This window comes from Trachurus trachurus, assembly GCF_905171665.1.
Source record: "Trachurus trachurus genome assembly, chromosome: 9".
Taxonomy (NCBI): Eukaryota; Metazoa; Chordata; class Actinopteri; order Carangiformes; family Carangidae; genus Trachurus; species Trachurus trachurus.
Genome location: NC_139895.1, coordinates 26,955,264 through 26,974,766, shown reverse-complemented (window position 1 = coordinate 26,974,766; position 19,503 = coordinate 26,955,264). Strand labels below are relative to the sequence as shown.

At 40.7% G+C, this 19,503-nt stretch overlaps 2 protein-coding genes across 2 annotated transcripts; both read left to right on the top strand.

Annotated features, from left to right (window-relative positions):
- Positions 1 to 1,988: 1,988 nt before the first annotated feature.
- On the top strand, positions 1,989 to 5,414 carry polr3d (polymerase (RNA) III (DNA directed) polypeptide D). The gene is made up of 9 exons (XM_083978828.1): positions 1,989 to 2,109; positions 3,194 to 3,361; positions 3,470 to 3,513; positions 3,627 to 3,781; positions 3,870 to 3,994; positions 4,087 to 4,240; positions 4,351 to 4,598; positions 4,686 to 4,838; positions 4,979 to 5,414. The coding sequence occupies exons 2-9, from the start codon at positions 3,200 to 3,202 to the stop codon at positions 5,093 to 5,095; spliced, it is 1,158 nt and encodes a 385-aa protein (XP_083834954.1). The 5' UTR covers positions 1,989 to 2,109; positions 3,194 to 3,199; the 3' UTR covers positions 5,096 to 5,414.
- Positions 5,415 to 6,255: 841 nt separating this feature from the next.
- LOC310991682 (glycerol-3-phosphate acyltransferase 4-like) lies at positions 6,256 to 19,281 on the top strand. The gene is made up of 13 exons (XM_083979550.1): positions 6,256 to 6,357; positions 7,165 to 7,813; positions 11,083 to 11,152; positions 11,261 to 11,561; positions 13,168 to 13,242; positions 13,375 to 13,464; positions 15,438 to 15,531; positions 15,662 to 15,777; positions 16,030 to 16,085; positions 16,194 to 16,279; positions 16,420 to 16,548; positions 16,969 to 17,048; positions 17,883 to 19,281. Exons 2-13 carry the CDS (start codon positions 7,646 to 7,648, stop codon positions 17,989 to 17,991), a joined length of 1,374 nt encoding a protein of 457 aa, XP_083835676.1. The 5' UTR covers positions 6,256 to 6,357; positions 7,165 to 7,645; the 3' UTR covers positions 17,992 to 19,281.
- The last annotated feature ends 222 nt before the right edge of the window (positions 19,282 to 19,503 follow it).

Sequence of the window (19,503 nt, the reverse complement as noted above, 5' to 3'; positions counted from 1 at the left end):
ACAAACAAAGAAAACCCCCTTGGACATTCTGTAATATCATGTGCAATACCGATATATGAATAGTGCAGCAGCTTGAGAGACTGTAGAATGTGAATGTTTGTGATGTATAGTCATTTAGATGCATGTTATTGTTTCTCACCAAGGATTCCGGTTCGATTTTGTTACATTCATACAAGGAAGATATTCTATTAGGCTACAATCTAATCTACAGTTCTGCCTATAGATTTACAAAATATTTTCCATGTATGGAGGGAAAAAAATTCAGTAGCTAATCAATTAATCAGGTGTGTGGAATGGAGCGAGATCACCTTTTTTCCTACTGCAGTGAAGTTAGTTTTAAGTTGGATATTTGACAGACATTCGCTCCTTCTCAATACATTAAAAATTCATAGAAAATATAAGATGTGTTCAAATACAATAAAAACAGGTGTGTGTCATAGAGGAGGCTTAGCTCTACCATCCTGTGTTGATTTTGAGTCAACAGGTCACATGACCTGAGAGTTATTGAGCTATAATGCTCATATTTACAGTATAAAATACATTAAAAATTCATAGAAAATATAAGATGTGTTCAAATACAATAAAAACAGGTGTGTCTCATAGAGGAGGCTTAGCTCTACCATCCTTTGTTGATTTTGAGCCAACAGGTCACATGACCTAGGAGTTATTGAGCTATAATGCTCATATTTACTGTATAAAATACATACAAAATTCATATAAAATATTATTTGTGTTTAAATGCTATTAAAACAGGTGTGTGTCATAGAGGAGACTTAGATATTCTGTTCTGTGTTGATTTTGAGTCAACAGGTCACATGACCTGGGAGTTATTGAGCTCTAACGCCCATATTTACTGTATATTCTGTGTTTTTAATATATTTTATATAGTAAATATGAGCATTATAGCTCAATAACTCCCAGGTCATGTGACCTGTTGGCTCAAAATCAACACAGGATGATAGAGCTACGCCTCCTCTATGAGACACACCTGTTTTTATTGTATTTAAACACATTTAATATTTTATATTAATTTTGAATGTATGAGCATTATAGCTCAATAACTCCCAGGTCATGTGACCTGTTGGCTTAAAATCAACACAGGATGGTAGAGCTAAGCCTCCTCTATGAGACACACCTGTTTTTATTGCATTTAAACGAATGTAATATTTTATATGAATTCTTTATGTATTTTATACAGTAAATATGAGCATTATAGCTCAATAACTCCCAGGTCATGTGACCTGTTGGCTCAAAATCAACACAGGATGGTAGGGCTAAGCCTCCTCTATGACACACACCTGTTTTTATTGCATTTAAACAAATGTAATATTTTATATGGATTTTTGATTTATTTTATACTGTAAATATGAGCATTAGAGCTCAATAACTCCCAGGTCATGTGACCTGTTGACTCAAAATCAACACAGGATGGGCTAAGCCAGGTAGGGCTAAGCCTCCTCTATGAGACGCGCCTGTTTTTATTGCATTTGAACACATCTTATATTTTATATGGATTTTTAATGTATTGAGAAGCGAGTGAGTGAGCGAATGTCTGTCAAATATCCAACTTCAAAATAACTTCACTGCAGTTTAAAAACCTATAGCTAATATGGCGCCACAAAGGCTATCCTGTAAGCTATTATTATTGATACCCACTGTAAAAATTCAGGTTTCGTCGGCCCGTTATGTAACCTACATGTTGCTTGACCATTTCCAGAAGTGGGCTATAATTAATCTAAAATGGTTTGGCTAGGGTATAGGTAGCCTACTGTGTTGTAGTGTAGGCTATAACTAGTGACATTTTGAACCAGGCACTAGAGGACAAAATAACTCTTTGTTTCCAGCCTGCTGCATACATACGCTCCAAGTTACACACTCGATATACTGTAGCTATATTATAAATATGATGCTGTTGATGAATATGCGAATCTTACTGCGCAGGTTTGGTCCACGTGAACCCAGCGGCTGGTGACGCCTGGGTGACGCAGCGGAAGTGTCATGGCGCCGCACACACGGCAGTGTCAGGAGCAGCGCTAGCACAACACAACTTGTAATGACTCCCCCGACTTTTTAATTATTATCAACTTAGGACAACAGAAGAATCACGACGTAAGTATCCGTAGAGGAATGGAGTGTCAAAAATGATCATTGACAGCGTTAAGATGCAGTATATTTCCACTGTGTGGTTGTATTCGTGTTGTGATTTGGCCACGTGTTGCAGAATTTTTGCTGATTTGTTGACATAAACCATGACTATGGCGATTTAATGAATGCACTTTCAATTGGTCATTTGTTCTGTACTCTTGAAATGGCTGTCAGTTGTTTATATCACTGAAACACAACTGCTGCTGTTGTGCAAGTCATTGTTTTTCTGTTGGTAGCTTCATCCTTTATATGATGTAACAACATGAAATAGTGAAGCGATCAAAAAATGTAACAAAAGCAACAATTCATTAAGATGTTATAGCTCATAAACAGCGAACAATAGGTAGTCAATTAATGCTTTGCCTTTTCTAGATACATTACTATTCCAAGACATTCAGGCCTCTCAATTACAGCAGTTGGACTTAAACCCTGTTGTGTTTGTCCAAGTTTTACAACTGTTAAGATAAGTTTTTTCAGAGAAATTACTGCTTTACAGCAATCAGTGTCTGTATAAATGCATCATTTGCCAAAAAAGAGAAACAATGTAATCACAAAGACACAAAGAAACACATTGCCATTATCAGATCATCATTTGAAGAAGACTTGAATACTTCAGTGCAGTATAGATGCACTCTATGTTAATGCTTAGAAAGCCCTCAGGAAATGATCATGAGTAACCAGATACTTTGAGAGCTGCAATAATAAGTCAAGTAATTGATTTATCTACTGGCAGCTGCATTTATAACCAAGTAATCATTTAGTCATTTTAAAAGCAAAGACTGTCAAATATTTGCTGTTTTCAACTTCTCAGGTGATTCACTTTGTTACACCTCATAGTAAACATCTTGGGATTTGGACCATTGCTGACGCATAACAAGGCCTTTCAAGATGTCACGTTGCCATGACTAAATTTAAAAAAGGCATTTTTTAATTTACTACTCCCTAACATATTATAGACAAATCAAGTAATCTAAAAGACAAATACATTTGTAGTTGCAGCACTAGAGCATTTTACAACAACAAACAGACAAACCTACAATATTTCCAGTTTAGGATGGCTGATTCGGGTTCAAGTGATCCCGGTGGTCAACGTGTGCCAGCTCCTGGAGGGAGTGGCGCGGGACTGCTGGTGGGCCGCCGACCATCATCCACCATCTCTGCAGGCCGCCTGCCTTCAATGCGATCACGAGACCTCACCCTAGGTGGAGTAAAGAAGGTAATCCTATTTGAAAAAGCTCACTGAATCTGAAAATCAAATAATTTTCTAATATTTATGTCTGTTTTACACCTTTTGTGTATTCTTCTTTTAAATTTTATTTTTCAGAAAACATTTACACCCAACATTATCGGCCGAAAAGCCAAAGAGGAGTAAGTTTATAATTGACATTTAAGGAAAAATAAGATATGGCAGAAAAAATACATTTTAAAATATTTCTTGACTTTTTTCCACTGTTGACAAATAACTTTGTCCGTCATGACAGAACAAAACCTGAAGGAGGACAAAGGAGAGAGAGGAGGGATGGCGAACGAGGTCGAGGCCCGAGAGAAAGAGGCAGGGGCCGAGGTCGCGGAGAGCTCATCCAGTCTCACTCTATTTTTGAGCAGGGTCCTGCAGAGATGACGATGAAAAAAAGAGGTACCCAATCACTCTGCGCTACTATGGCTATTGGGTTTTTTTTTTAATTCAACCAGTGCACTTATCCAGATTTTTGCGCCAAACACAGGTGGCTATGAGGGTGAGAGAGATGCTCCGAGTGTGGGCCCGTCACCCATCATCAATATTAAAAAGGAGAAGAGGGAGACTGAGGAGGAGACTAAAGAGATCCTGCGCAATCTGGAACGAGACAATGTGAGTCCTGGTTGTCAGCCATCTTTACTAAGTTGATTTATTTTTGCATTTTTCAGCGAATTTAACTTCCCTTTGCTATTGCGTTCTCTCAGTTTATAGACGATCCGTTCCTGAGGAGTGAGCAGAGGAGCTGTCCTGTGCAGCTTCCCCTAGCTGTGTCAGGTTGGGGGTTCAAGGATGAATTTAGTAAAATTAAAATTGAGAAGGTGGAGGAGGATTGTGAACCCATGGAGTCTGACGTCAAAGGTAACTGCAGATTGTTGTCATTTTGTCTGCTTCAATTATTGTTTAAGTAGTATCTAGTCATGCTTGGCAACGTGACGGCTCTCTTAAAACACACATTTTCTTCTCTTCAGTCAAACAGGAGCCAGAGGAGGTAGAAGTGAAGAAGTCAGAGGCAGCTTTCAAGCTTCCTCCTCTGCCTGAGCCAGAGTTTCTGCCTGACCTGCTGCAAAGATGGAGTCTGAGCAAAGAGGAGGAGCTGTTCTTTGTGCAACTGCCCGACTCGCTGCCCGGCCAGCCTCCCACCCGAGAGCACCGTCCCATAAAGACAGAGGTGCAGTCAGAGGACGGACAGTCTGTGCTTCTGAAAACAGAGTCTCAGGTACAGCAGATACAGTTGTCATCTCTGTGGGAAATACGTGGTCATATTGAGGTTATGTGCATAAATGGTATTTTGATTTTAAAACAGGAAGAGGAAACGGAAGAGAACTGTTGCAATCTCAAAGATCTGCGGGAGGGTCTTGTAGGAAAGATGCTGGTGAGGAAGTCTGGGCGGGTCCAGCTCATACTGGGCCAAGTGACACTTGATGTGTCTCTGGGAACGTCATGTTCTTTCCTTCAGGTATGATAGTTTTATATTGTGTCTCATTCCTAGTCTGTGTTTGTCTCTATTGTAACTGTTTCTGTAGATTTGTTTTTATTCATCATATAATATACCGTAATATTTTCCTTCTCTGCCTCCCCCACCCCCTGCTTTCTCAGGAGCTGGTCTCTATAGGTGCAGAGGGAAGAACAGGTGACCTGAGTGTGTTAGGAAATGTCAAACACAAGATGGTTTGTTCCCCGGACTTTGAGGCTCTGCTGGAGGGCAGCGCTTGATGCTCATCAGGTCATTACAGCCTCTTCTATTCTTGACAGATGGATGCTGTTAGGTTGTGATGATGAGAAGATGTTCACTGTTACTTTGGACCGCCTCTTTGGAGCTTGACATCCAATACAAGTTGATGCTTATGTGTTTACAGAGTGGCTATGATAGAATATTGAAATACACTATCTGTAAATATGAAACATAACTGAGGTTTTATTTTCCTCTTGTGAAACAGGTATATTCATTCAAAAATTCAAAGGCTGAATAGTGTGCCAAATTTTCTTTTCTTTATAAAAATGAAACTACTTGACAAGACTGTACATGGATGTAAATGTGTGAATAAAAAAAAGTTTTTGTTATTCATGTTGGTGTCAAATGATTGTAAATGGTTGGATCACCGAATTGACATAAAAGCATTTCTAACTTATAACGTCTAATGGCCAAGCAGAAAAATATTTGGTTCTACATCCTTTAGTTTGAGTAGTGGGAGGTTTCTCTTGTTTCCCTAATATTATTAAGGTTAATGCCTTTTTGTTGTGCTGATTGAACACTGCACTGTAGATTTCCATATAATATAATATAATATAATCATACAAACATTTCATAACTAGTGTAAACTTAAATGTATGCAGCTATAAAGACACCTTTATTAATGTGCAGTATTTCTCAGCAATGATATTTTCCATATTGTCATTCAGAGTTTGTTGCCTGTAACCAGTTATGGTTTGTGACAAATGCATGAATAAACACGTTTTGCTTTAGTTTGCTTATTAGAGCATGTAATTAATTATTAAATGTTTACTGCACTGCACTACTTGTAAATGCTAAATTGGCAAGAACTCAAAATAGTGTCCCTGACGAACATGGGCACACACAGTCCCTTACCCATCCTGTTGCTGATTTGTCAGCCAAAATAAATCAATGCTTTTGAATCGAATCAAATCAAATCAAATACCTGTAAAAATGCGACCTTATGGCCATGGCCCACCTGGCCTTCCTGAAAAATTCTCTCTACAGCGCCGCCGGTGGTCAGATATTTTACAGAAACATATTTGTAAATCCGCTGCAGTGGCCTCCGCTGGCCAGCAGGTGTCATGGCGGAGCTGAACGCGCTCCGGCCAAACACTGGCCGCCTCTGATACGTCGGCGCCGTCGAGCCGTTGTCTGCCCATGTTGTCCGCCGGGTGGAGTTTGGCTACAGTCCGCCAGACAAAGACAAGTGATGGACCCGTGATACGCTACTGTACCGGCTGTGAACACAACGTGACGGAAGGTTGGTGGACTATTATGTCGCTTTTAACAACGTGCATTTTACACGGTTAGTTAGGACGATAACCTGTTAGGAAACCAAGTTGGCGCACCGAGTCCAAAGCTTTTAATAAAATGAAATAAAAAAAGGGTTGGCTCAGCACTTCATGTACAGCCGGGACGGCTGTGTGAAGGGCTGGGAGCGAGGCTAGCTGAGCGAGGTGGAGCACGCCAGGAGACAAAAATATAGCATACCGTTAGCTCGGAGGCCACAAGCTAACTTCAACATATAGTTTTTTCTGTCGTCTGTTTCGGGTTCATGTTACCGTCGTTGTCACCGCACAGCTTTAGCCGGGATGCTGCCTGAATGTAATTAGCTGTGTGAGGCTGGGGAAACTATCATAGAAAGCGTAGGATAAGTGTTGACTGATGGCAGTGATGAGGAAGGCTAACACAGGGTGGTTGTATCCGGGATGGAGCTGCTCGTTAGCCGTCCTGCTGCATCATCCGAGGGGCTGAGGACGGAGGGCCTCTAACGCTATCTATCTCTGCACTGTGGCTGATAACAGCACGTAAACTTATCTGATGCTTCACTGTAAATACACATACAGCCAATAACCAGCCTTTCTAAACGAGTGCCATCCGGTAATTCCCAGAACAGATCTAGAGGGTTAGTATTTACGTTGCATATCTGTATTTAAAATGCATATAGCAGGTATTGACTTACAGACACGTTTTCTGTTTTGCATTATTAAAGTACATGATGTCCTCAGGCCAGATAGCACATATTACTGTGGATCATCCTGACTTCATGTGTGCATGTTTTTTGCAGGTCTGTGTGATCCCCAGCTGCACAGCTCCCTGGATCTTCACCCCACCAGACAAGGGAACCGCCTGCTGTGGCCACTTGTTTTCGTTTCATTGTTTACATCTCAGTCACCAGTGGGAGCCTTTGCTCAAATAGCAAAGGACATCTGAAGCAAGGAAAGGCCAATATTTCACCACAGCTGTTTTGAAGACTTTACTTTCCTGTTTCTGGAACTGACTTCAGCTGAGCTTCAGAAACCGACTGATGGTGAAAACGATGAAATTCGCAAATATTGCCCAAGAGGGCATTGCTAAGATGGTCACTTGTACTTGTATTAATTCTCTGTTCAACGTGAGGAGGAGCTCCGTCCCCTAGTTATCTTGATGAAGGCCTTTTTCTGACAAAAGATCAAGGGCCACTCAGGGCCAGGAAGTGGGGTGCTCACATCTGCTCTGGCCTCTGATTTCAACTATTGAATAGATTTCATCGGCCTTCTGACTTCAAGATGGAGCTCTTCTTCAACCCCTTTGACAACTTGGTGTGTATCCTGCTGGGCATCTCCTTCACCGTGTGGTTCACCCTGCTGTTGGTCTTCATCATCGTGCCTGCCATCTTTGGGGTGTCTTTTGGCATCCGACGTCTTTACATGAAAACATTGTTAAAGATCTTTGAGGTAAGAGCTTATTTCATTATGACTCAATATACTTTATGTGAATTTGAAAAAAGCAAAAAAAAAGAAAGGTTTGAATCATAAATATTTACTTATGGTGCGAAGCTGAAGATGATTTGGAAACCCTATACACAATAATAATAATAAAAAAAGGTTAAACTTGTTGTTACTGTTCCGGCACATGTCCCAGTTAAAACAATTGTCTGTGTCTCCCTCGGCCAAACATCCTGTCATTCAAAGACTAGTTCAAAGTTGTTGGCACTGCTCCTCAAGGGCAACCTGTATTTACTCTGGCTGTCCATTTCGTCCACCCTTTCAAACAATCAGCAGTCTGCTTTTGATATGATGAGCAGTACAATATCATAGATGCAGTTGTATTTCTGGGTGCTTATCTTCAGCCTCCAACCAGTGGCCATTGTCATAACTGTCTGATGCAGACTGACAACAACGAAGCCACAGAGCTGCTCTCTTGTTATGTAACTGGAGAAACCAGTGGTACAGACCTCAGTAACTGTTGTCTGTGGACTGTCGCTCACTGATTTGCCATTTTGAATATAAATTGGCATTAATGCATCAGATTCAAGATGCACCACTTAATAATCTCCTTGCCTATTTTGACTCCAGATACAGTTATCCAGTTTCAATCCCTTTGCTATCTCTGGTGTAGCTTCACTAGTTAAGCTGTCATCAACTTCCAACACGTACCTCTGAGAGTAGACCGTGTGCCAGAAATAAAAGGACTGGTGGGAGATATGCTGAGATAGAGAGAGTTTTTTTCAGCTCCTGATTCCACTAGCAACCATGAAATTTAGAGAAAAGGTCAGAGGACTGGCTCGTACCGTTCGTTTGCACATGTCCCATTACTTGTTAAGGTTTGTCATGAGCATGATCAGGCGTAAAAACCAAGACTTCTCAGAATTGTAATTCTTCACAGGGAATGTAGTATAAGTAAATGCCTACTTGTTCCCATGGAGCTCAGAGGCCACACATACCATCATGAGGGCTCACTTTATTTTGTTAGTGTTGTCTCATTAAAAAGACTGCACACGCCCCCTCTTCACCCAAACAGTCATTAGTTTCAACTGCATTTTTACATGATGAGTCAGTAACGGAGCTTGTCACAACACAATTAAATGTTATCTGAAAACAGTGTAAGGTGTAGTGATGTTTGTGCTTTTAGCATTTGCATTATGATATTCACAAATCAGTGTCACTGGATAAGTATCATTTAAAGCAACACGATGTAGTATTTCAACCTTAAAATAATGTTTCCAAACTCACTGAAGTGATAGAATAATGGTTAATAGGATGAATGGTGCCGCTGCTGCAGACCACTTTTTAACTTCCCTACGTGGGTAGGAACACCGTGGTGAGCTCCAGAGACCGAGCTCAAGCCCGGTACGGCGCCTGTAGCGGTAATAGGGACTTTAAGTAACGGTGGATTTACGAAGCCGTCAAATCCGTAGTAGTCATTAAGTAAGTTGCTGCGGCTGTGGTAGCTGTCAGATCAAACAGCTGATCGCTTACCATGTAACAGGGGTGAGAGTAAAACACTCAGTCATGTCAAAAGGGCCAGAGAGGAGTTGCTCTATGCTTTAAATGGCAATTTAATTTCAGAATAAGGGTTTTTGCTATTATATGACATGAACTAATCTATGAATTTTGATTTACCATGTCAACTTTACATACTATACATTTTCAGAGTGTGTGTCGCTGAAACAATGCAAGTAAATCATAGAAAAAAGGAAAGTCTGCACACCAACAACAGCTTCAGAGCAATAATTAATTACACTCCCTTGTTTTGGTGATAGTAAATTATTGCTCTGCAGCCGTTATTGGTGTGCAGACTTTACTTTTTCCTAAGAAATTACTTACTTAAAGTCCTTATTGATGGCGGTGACGTCAATGGCACCTGCACCGGCAACAAATTCACATAGACACGGGTAGCAGACACTTGCTCTTCTCAACCAGAGTACCAGCACCACAAATCCTACATAGTGCTGCTTTAATCTTCAAATCTTCTCAGAAAATCTGTTTTTAATCTAGCAAGAATGTTTTTTAAACAATTTTCAGATGCCATAAAATGTGTATAACTTTTTTTTTGGTTTAGTTTTAAGTAAATAGAAAACCAAAAGTCATGAGTTAGTGTTGCTTGTTGTTTTTTTGTGTTTTTTACCCAGCATGACATGTGTGCAGCCCTGAGGTGCAGCGAAACCCACTTTATCGCTCCACATTCTTAGAATTGTTTTACAAGTTCCCCCGGCCAACTCCAGTGATTTGGACCTGTACAAGCATGCAGGCGTAGCATCACTGTATCTGACTGAACTTAATGCGAATAAAGCTTTCTTGCAGTTTGAGTTAATTTGCAAATGTAGACAAACCTTAAATGTTGCCCTAAGAAGTGTAGTCTGAGACTGTGCACACTGCACGTCCAGCACCTCCCAGTCCATAATTTCCTGATCTCTCCTGCTTGTCTTACAGCGAGGGGAACACTGTGTCCTTTTCCTGCTGTTCAGTGGACATCACCTGTTAAGTTGTTGTTTCAGCGTGCAAAGTTCACACAGAGGGCCAGGCTTTTACTTGAGTTAATATATTTGATTATACTACACCAGACAATATGCATTATTTACATCAAAAAGAGGGAGAAACAGGCATTATTTCTCTCAAAGTCTGTGGCCAGATAAGCCGTGTGTTTTCTTGGCTCAGGGTGAGGTCAACCTCCCTCTCCAGCTTTAACAGTCTATAACATGAACAACCATACAGGATGGACAGAGAAACTTTAGCAGTGAGCACCTGTGAGTCCGATCATAATGAAGAATTTGCTGTTTTGATCTAAATGTTGTCAAGGTGTGGAGGCTGATGCACACCTGAAAAAACTTGAAAAACAGGTGCGTTGGAGCATAGGATAGGAGTGAACAAAGGAAAAAAGGGTCTCCCGCACACTGTCAAATCACTTGCAAAAGACTTTAATAAAACAAACAACGTTTGTTTGTTTAATAAAACGTTGTTTGTTTTATTAAAGTCTTTTGCAAGTGATTTGACAGTGTGCGGGAGACCCTTTTTTCCTTTGATCTAAATGTTGAAAATCAAACATAACATCAGTTTGGGAATAGTGGCGGCTGGTTGCTACAGAAACTGTTTGCATGTTGTCCGAATGTGCACGCAGTGTGTTTCAGACACCAAATAAACAAAAGTTTAACGTGAGGACATGTTTCTTGTTCATAAGCAAGCTGTATTCCACGTTTTAAACGGCTTTTGTTCTTTTTCTCTAGTGGGCCACACTCAGGATAGAGAGAGGAGCAAAAGAAAAGAACCACCATCTGTACAAACCCTACTCAAATGGTAAGAGGTGCTACCAGTTTGTTTTGATGCACATGTGCATGCTCAGTACTGTAGGTGCATTTGTTTGAGACTGTAGTGCTGATACCCCGTCTCTCTGGCTCACCCCAGCAATCATTGCCAAAGAGCCAACCTCCTTGGAACAGGAGATCAAGGAGATCCGGCGGAGCGGCAGCAACAGAGACTTGGACTCAGCTCCTGAATTTGAGATGTCTGACATCTTCTATTTTGCCCGGAGAGGAGTGGAGAGCATCATGGACGACGAGGTGACCAAACGGTTCTCTGCAGAGGAGTTGGAGTCCTGGAATCTGCTGACCCGCAGCAACAACAACTTCCACTACATCAGCCTGAGGCTGACCGTCCTGTGGGGGCTGGGCCTGCTGATCCGCTACGGCTTCCTGCTGCCTCTCAGGTATAAGTTGATCCTCAAATATAGAGGTTGTTTGACATAAGGGGAGTAACCCTTACCACAGTAATCCATTTGAAAAGCATGAACACACTGAGACAGGACTAGAAATAAAAATTTCTGTCTTCCCTGCACAAGTAGCCACCACTGTATATCATTTGAAAATTGGGCTGTGACACTGACATAAGCTGCCATCAGTAAAATATGTTTTTTAAATACCATGTCATGACCACAAAACTGTTTCCTCCAGATATCCAACTTTATATGATTGAAACAAATTCTGAATTTAACACATTTCAAGATGATCACTAGTTGGATATCTTGTTGTACTGATGTAGGGGGGATGCCTGCTGTGGTTGGTTAGATGTTAACACAAAGCCAGAATCAGACAATGAGTGGCAAGCGTGCATTAACCAAGAGGCCAGTTACACCCTTTGCAGGTCTTTGGTTCATCTCAGGACAAACACGCAGCCCACACAGGCAACACATTCCTGTCTTTGGGAAATTTAGTTTCCAGCTTGCCTAACAAGGATGTTGTTTGCAGTGGGACTATGGACACAGATAAATTGGAAGAAAATGGGCAAAAAGGTAGCAAGCAGCAGGGCCAAATCCTGGACCATTTTTTGATACCTGATGAGCCACCATGCAACCCATGATCTCAAATCAAAGGCTTAAGCTTTCCTTAAATAACAAATTGTCTCTCTCAGTTCAAGTTCAACATCTCAAAAATGCTACAATTGTCATAAAAATGTCTTTGACATGTTCTTTTTTTTTAATTATTATTGGCCATACCTTTGCTACTTCTTTTTGCTGTGGTTTTTAAAGTTGTGGTAAACAGAGATGTGTAAACTGTTATATAACCAAAATATGGGGCAGAGAGAACATGACATGTAGCTGTATTCATATTGCAACAAGTCATTAATTTGTGAGATCACTCCACAGCAGAAAAGAAAGCTTAAATGTTTGCACATGCACTGAGTAAAACAGGGAGCTCCTCGCCCAGGGTGAGCTTAGAGAGGCGCAAGGACAGTGACTCAGTACTAAGCCTGGCTGGCTCATTTCCAGTTACCAGTGGGGAGACGAATCAGGCCACCACTGTACAGACAGGCATCATTCTAGTCTCCCATCCAGCTCATAAATGATCTTTTCTTCAGGACTGGTCTAGCTGAAGACCGGCCCGGCTCACCACTAGCATGAAAACTTCACATCCAATATTTTCCAATTTAATCAGCACCTTTTCAATCCTGGATGACTGGTTCATCCAGATTAAGACGACCTGTCTGTCATCTTAACTAATGCCCTCCTGCAGCTCCTGCCTATTATCAGTGACAGAAGCGAGCGGAGGAGAGCTTAATACTTTTAATTGATAACCAGAACATGGCTCTCCTGGATAACGTTATTCATTGCCCTCTATGTTAACTGAACTGGTACTCTTCTCTTAAATAGTTGGGATTATGTTCTTGCATTAAAAAAAAACTATAAAAAAATGAATTCATTAATAAAATGTACATCCAACATGGAATCCCTCCTGTTTGTGTTTTACCCGTGTGTTTTGTTGTAAGTCTCCATATTAAAAGGTTATGTGTGTTCTGCCTGTCTGTCTCTCCACCAGGGTAACTCTTGCCTTCACTGGCGTCGGCCTCCTCGTGTTCCTCACCTCCATTATTGGACTGCTGCCCAATGGAAGGTATAGCCGCTGACAACCTTGTCTGTTTAAATTAATCAAAAATAGCGTCTCAGACCGCTGGACGTAACTGTATTAGATTTGTTGTCTTGACACACACAAACTAAATTGTGTTATATATGCTCCTTTTTGCAGGATGAAAAACTTTCTGAGTGAACAAGTCCATTTGATGTGCTACAGAATATGTGTCAGAGCTCTGACGGCCATCATAACCTATCATGACAGGTAAAGAGACTGCAGTGTTTTTATCTATTTAACCAGTAAATCTGCCGTAAGACTTCTTGGTGCAGCACAAACAACCCCTGGCAGATAAGAGGAAGATGTTTTGAAAGGAAGGTGGAGGATGTCTGTATGCAAATAAGAAATGTAATCATGTCAACAGAAATAAGGGAAGCAAAATGATCCCTCAAAGACCCATAGGGGTCAGACCATACCAGATGGTTTTTTTTTGGAATCAGTTTAGTAAAGGGCCAGTGATTTCAAAAACCACTTGGCAGGTGATTTGATAAACCCTATGAGACAGTAGAGCACCAATGACGAAGCTAACAACAAAAACAAACCGTAGTGCATGCAAGGAGCTTTGAAAGCTAGTCAGAGTGTTGGTAAATGATATTCGTCTTTGTAAGGAAAAATTGTGCAAATGCCCTCCCGCCCCCTCGCAGTGGTTCCTCTGTTTATAGGACACTGATTGGTCCAAGTTACTTTGCTGTCGGTCAAAAGCTTGGAGTTTACAAGGTTACAGTTTGGTGGCTCCTAATGACTTCCCCTTCTTGCCACAGGTTTGATTAGTCTTCACCATAAAAGTTGTCATAGTTCCTGTATGTGTATAAAGCTCTGTTAAGTTTCTACTAAAATGTCAGTTACAAAAGCAGCGTTACTGTTGATGTTCAGCACTCTGAGCCCCGTGGTGATGCTCACTTGTTCATTGTTGTGGAAGTAGCTCGTAATTGGGACAAGAAAGTTTGTCCCTTTATGCATGTTGCTTTTTGAATATACAGTAAGTTAGTAAGTGAGTTAGACTTTAGAAATAGTTATCTTTTTGCACATGGTAAGTTTAAAGATATGGCATGACAGGGTAAGGTAAGAACAATGTCTATGTTTTGGTTTTATATAATATAAAAATCATATAAAAATAAGTCACTTAAATGTTGCTTGCATGTGGTCTTGTGTGTTACTCTTTCTCAAACATGCTACAGAATCTTTTGCCGCGACGGGAGGGAGGCCCGTATGAGGTTACATAATGACAGATGAGTTGTCTTTGGAGAACAGAAACCTGGGTGTGTTAGCATTTGCAATGTGAGCACCCTGAGTGCAAGTATGAAAGGCTGGATGCCTAAGGCTAAACTGTCTACATTCATATTCATTGCAGCAGGCATTGTGAGCCTCAGTGCAGCACACAACTCTAGACAGTGATGCTTTCTTATATGCACAAATCTAAAGTACACCTTTAGTACGATGCTTGAAACTGCTGAATTCATACAGTTGAATTGAAGGTGAGCTGTGTAGTAGTGTTTTGATTGAGGCAGACGTTGGTAGTGTGAGGTTTGGTAAAAAATCAAAGACAAACATCAAACAGGAGTCAAAAAGACAATGACACATGCCAACAGGATGTGGAGGAAGAGGTTGTATGTGCCCATAAAATGAAGCATATAACAGCTGGTGTTGTGTTGGTAAACAGCAGCATGATTGAATTTCTTTTGTTGAATTTCCTCCTCTGCCTCTGAATTAATTGAGAAAGAAAGCGTTGATGCAAATCAAGGGGACAGAGATCCTTTATCAGTCTGAATGTCTGCCATCAAGACCTGTTGTAACACGTTTTCCTCTCCGGTCGGAGGCTAAAAATACACAAGTGACATAGGAAGTCTTGCTCTCTCTCCCTCTCTCTTTCTCTATTTAAGATTGTAACTCTATCTTAGGAATGTGAACTAAGTACGTTCACAGATCCTGCATGCTCCGGGGGTCAAACCTTTAACAGAGACACCATAGGTTGCTTTGTTTTTCACAAGAAGATTGGTAAAGGCGCTGGCCAGTCAAGGATTATAGTTTTGACCTCTGATGGCATAGTTCTCTTCTTTTTTCACTTCAAGTTCATTTTGATATTCAACACTACCCCCGGTGTCATTTCAGTTCATGATTACACATGTTCCAGGAAGTGCCTTCATAATAGATTAACAGCCTTCCTCTCTCCACTATTGCAGTGAGAATAAACCCAAGAAAGGAGGCATCTGTGTCGCCAACCACACGTCGCCCATCGATGTCATCATACTGGCCAGTGACGGCTGTTACGCTATGGTAACTACACAGCTGCCAAGCAGGACACTACAGAAAACACCTGCACCGGTCACCTTTTCCTGCCTCTCTGTTGAAAACATATTTCTCTCAGAAATGGATGAGTTACTATTTGCCATGTGTGTTGTGTCAGGTTGGCCAAATCCATGGTGGCTTGATGGGGATCATCCAGAAATCCATGGTCAAGGCCTGTCCACACATTTGGTTTGAGCGCTCAGAAGTCAAAGACAGACATCTAGTGGCCAAAAGGTAACATTACAAGCTTTGTTTAATAATTTTATTGACATTGTTTAACATTTTTCCATCAAACTATAATACAGTTAGAGCCGTTTCTTAGTAAAATGTTTCACTGAATTTGATTATATTTCCTTTCATTTGTGTAACTTATATATATATATATATATATATATATATATATATATATATATAAGTGGTTTTAATGTATATTTTAACTCTGTTTCATGTTTTCTTGTAATAACCTACATACTTGTTAAATTACAGATTGAGTGACCACCTAGATGATAAAACCAAACTGCCCATTCTCATTTTTCCAGAAGGTGAGCTTGTTCAGTAATCGCATGCACGTAAACTTTCACACAATAATCATCTGGTTTTCATAAAAAGGCTTTTATGTCTCAATTAATTTAATCTACTCAAATTCCCAGGAACCTGCATTAACAACACATCAGTCATGATGTTTAAGAAGGGCAGTTTTGAGATCGGTGGCACAGTCTACCCTGTGGCCATTAAGGTGAGAATGATGTCATGTTTTTGAGATCGTTTCTGTGTTTTACTTGTTTTATTTATTATTTTATTCAATTTAATTTCAACATTTCAGCACTTTCATACCAATGCATTGATTAAACACTCTGGTGTGTTCGATCCTCACAGTATGATCCTCGGTTTGGAGATGCTTTCTGGAATAGCAGCAAGTTCGGCATGGTCAACTACCTGTTGCGTATGATGAGCAGCTGGGCCATTGTCTGCAGTGTGTGGTACCTCCCTCCCATGTCTAGAGAGGTGAGACTCCGTGGTCAATCTGAGACTTCTCAACAGGCTTTTTTCTCATTTGATGGTTGGAGTGGTTCTGCTTTGTCATTCTGCACACAACCTAGAATATATGTGTTTTGCTCAGACAATGGGACCAGCACGCATACAGGCTCTTAACAATGACTTCAAAACTTACTAGTAACCATTTTCTTCTCTACTCCTGAACCTCTTTGCTTTTCCCTTTCTCTAAAACCATAAAATTTCATAACACTGAGAGAAACTACAATAATTTGGTATAGTGTGAACTTAACTTTAATTCTGTTAAATTGCCAGCAAATGACAGGGCTCCACATTTGAATAAAACTTTTAGACTTGTGAATAGCTAGTCTAAATGATTTTTGTCATGACTTGTTTGCCTGTGTTTCCATTCCTGTCCGTCTTCACCAACAGGAGGGAGAGGATGCTGTGCAGTTTGCCAACCGTGTAAAAGCCGCCATAGCCAGGCAAGGGGGACTGGTCGATCTCTTGTGGTAAGATAACACCGACTCGGCTCAGTGGCTTCTACCTCTATCACATACAAACCCCATGACTGACTAACTAATGATAATGAACACATGGATGGACAGACATTTCCACATGGCGGGCATCATCAATAATGAGTAACAACTGTATTCAGTTTAGGTAATCAGGTCAAATGGCCCTTCTGTGGTGTATGCCCTCTCTCTGCAGTGGTTTACTGAGCCATCACTAATATTGTTGGTTCCACTTGTGCTTTTCCCTTTGAAATGAGAATAAAGTTAAAAAAATATATAAAATAAAATGGCTGGCATGAAACAATCCAGTGCCTCTGAGTTTTGGATCTCATGGACTTAGGTGTGACTAATACAATAACTGGAGTTTTCAGTTTTTACTGCAACTTTATATCATCCCTTTCCTGTAGTAGGACATCTGTGTTAGAAGTGAATGCAACAACCAGTTTGTTCTCTAAGCTTGTGAAGCAGAGCATATGAATGTATACCTACTCCCTCCTATAACATAACAACTAATATAGAAACTTGATATAACCAATACAACCCAATTCACTGTTTTAATGTTTTGTTCCAGTCACTTGTATGTAGTCAATAAGAATTTACAGTTTAATAAATGTTATTTATTTATTGTGCTGGTTACTGGGCACTGCTTTTTTGCTTGTTGGCCTTGTGGCAACTGGATCTGTCAATATTTATGTAACATGATCATGGACACCTGTGCTTACGAGGTACAATCAAGCGTGTTGTATTGTTTCCCTTGGGTGAAGTGCGACATTGTTCACTATATCAGTAGCTGTGGTCTGGACACTGATTTTACTGATTTTACTCTTGCAGGGATGGAGGATTGAAGCGAGGAAAGGTAAAAGATACCTTTAAAGAGGAGCAGCAGAAGCTGTACAGTAAAATGCTGGTGGGCACCCAAGAAGACCGCAGTCGCTCCTGAAGGACCTGTGTGGAGGCGGACTGGCTCAGAGATCCACTTGTGCACCTCTGACTAAATAGGCAATCAGCGGAGCTCGCTCTCTGTTGGCGCTCCTGGACTGGAAAATTCCCTCTCAGATGTCGACAGTACTCCATTTGGCTTCCTCGGTCACTGCCTTAGCCTGGCATGTTCAGTTTGCATCACTGTTACGGGTCTCTCAGAGTCTGCTGCCTTCGGTTGGAGGAACCTGACTGAAGCCCTGCTTGCTTTAGAGATGAAACAAAGGTGTGCACAGAAAAAGACTATTGTCTTCCTTGTTGGCAATCTTTTGAGGGAAAACTTGTATTATTATCTATCATTGAGTTCCTGTCTTTGTTTGATAGTTTCAACTTCTTAATTTTTATTTTACAGTCATGTTTGTATTGCACTGTGTTAACATTACAGGCCTGGTTATTCCTGGGATGTAGAAGAAAGTTACTGTAGATAAAAACTAGTTTGTTCTAAAGCTAAAACCTGTGTTTGAGTTGGGGTTTTGCATGACTGGCTTCTGCCCATGGTTAAGGGCACTATGCCAGATTTTGTTACATTTCAGATATTTTTATGGGCTTTTTCCAAGAGAAAAAAATTGTATTTTAAGCTTTGTGTTTTACATTAAGACTTCTACCAACATGTGGTCATTATAGGACTTGCGTTGCAGGGGAGCTGTTGGTATGTTTGTTTCTGTGTTTTATTCCACGGAATGTGTAACTCTTCACATTATGAAGTGGAAATTGTGCACCCACAGTTACACTGATGGAGGTTTACGGACAGAGGCATATACTCACACTCAGCTAATGGAGTAAAAGGGTTTTTAGTCCATCCATTAAGAATTTACTTTGGATGCTTTTAGCATTGTCCCTTTAAGGCCCGAGACACACACACACTAACAGTGGCGAAGGATAATGACCAACACAATTGGTCTTCTCACTAAAACAGTTATTATGGCAGTTAAATGATAATTGTTCATCCTAATACACTTCCTAACAGCTGTCATGATTTCAGTGGCTTCCTGCTTGTGCAGTAACCATCTTGCCTAATTTATTTTAAGTGAACTCTGAAAGCTCTTTATTCTTCTCTTCTTTTCCACCCCCTCATTAGTGATCTTTCTCCTACTTGGCAGCCTCTTTGAGGAGGTTTCAAGGATAGTCATTGGCTCCCAGTTAGGCTGAGGAACATGGTGGACAGCCTCTCCCAGAGGCTTTCCTCCCTCTAGTTTGCCGTTATCAGGGATAGTCATTTAGACCATGTCAAAACTGTTCAACAAAATAAATGTTCAAGAACGTGACTCTACAACTAAATTGAGTATCTTTGTGTGTGTGTATTTGTGTTTCTCATAGTGTGTTCTTCTCACAATTGTTTTTCAGACGCAAAGCAGTTCTACGTTTGTTCTTACAGGAACGTAGGGGTGGGCGATATGGCAATATTAGATGGTGAAGGATTAGAGTGTGTAGACGATCTGCCAAGGTGCAGAGATCGTAGGATCGTTTGGGGCAC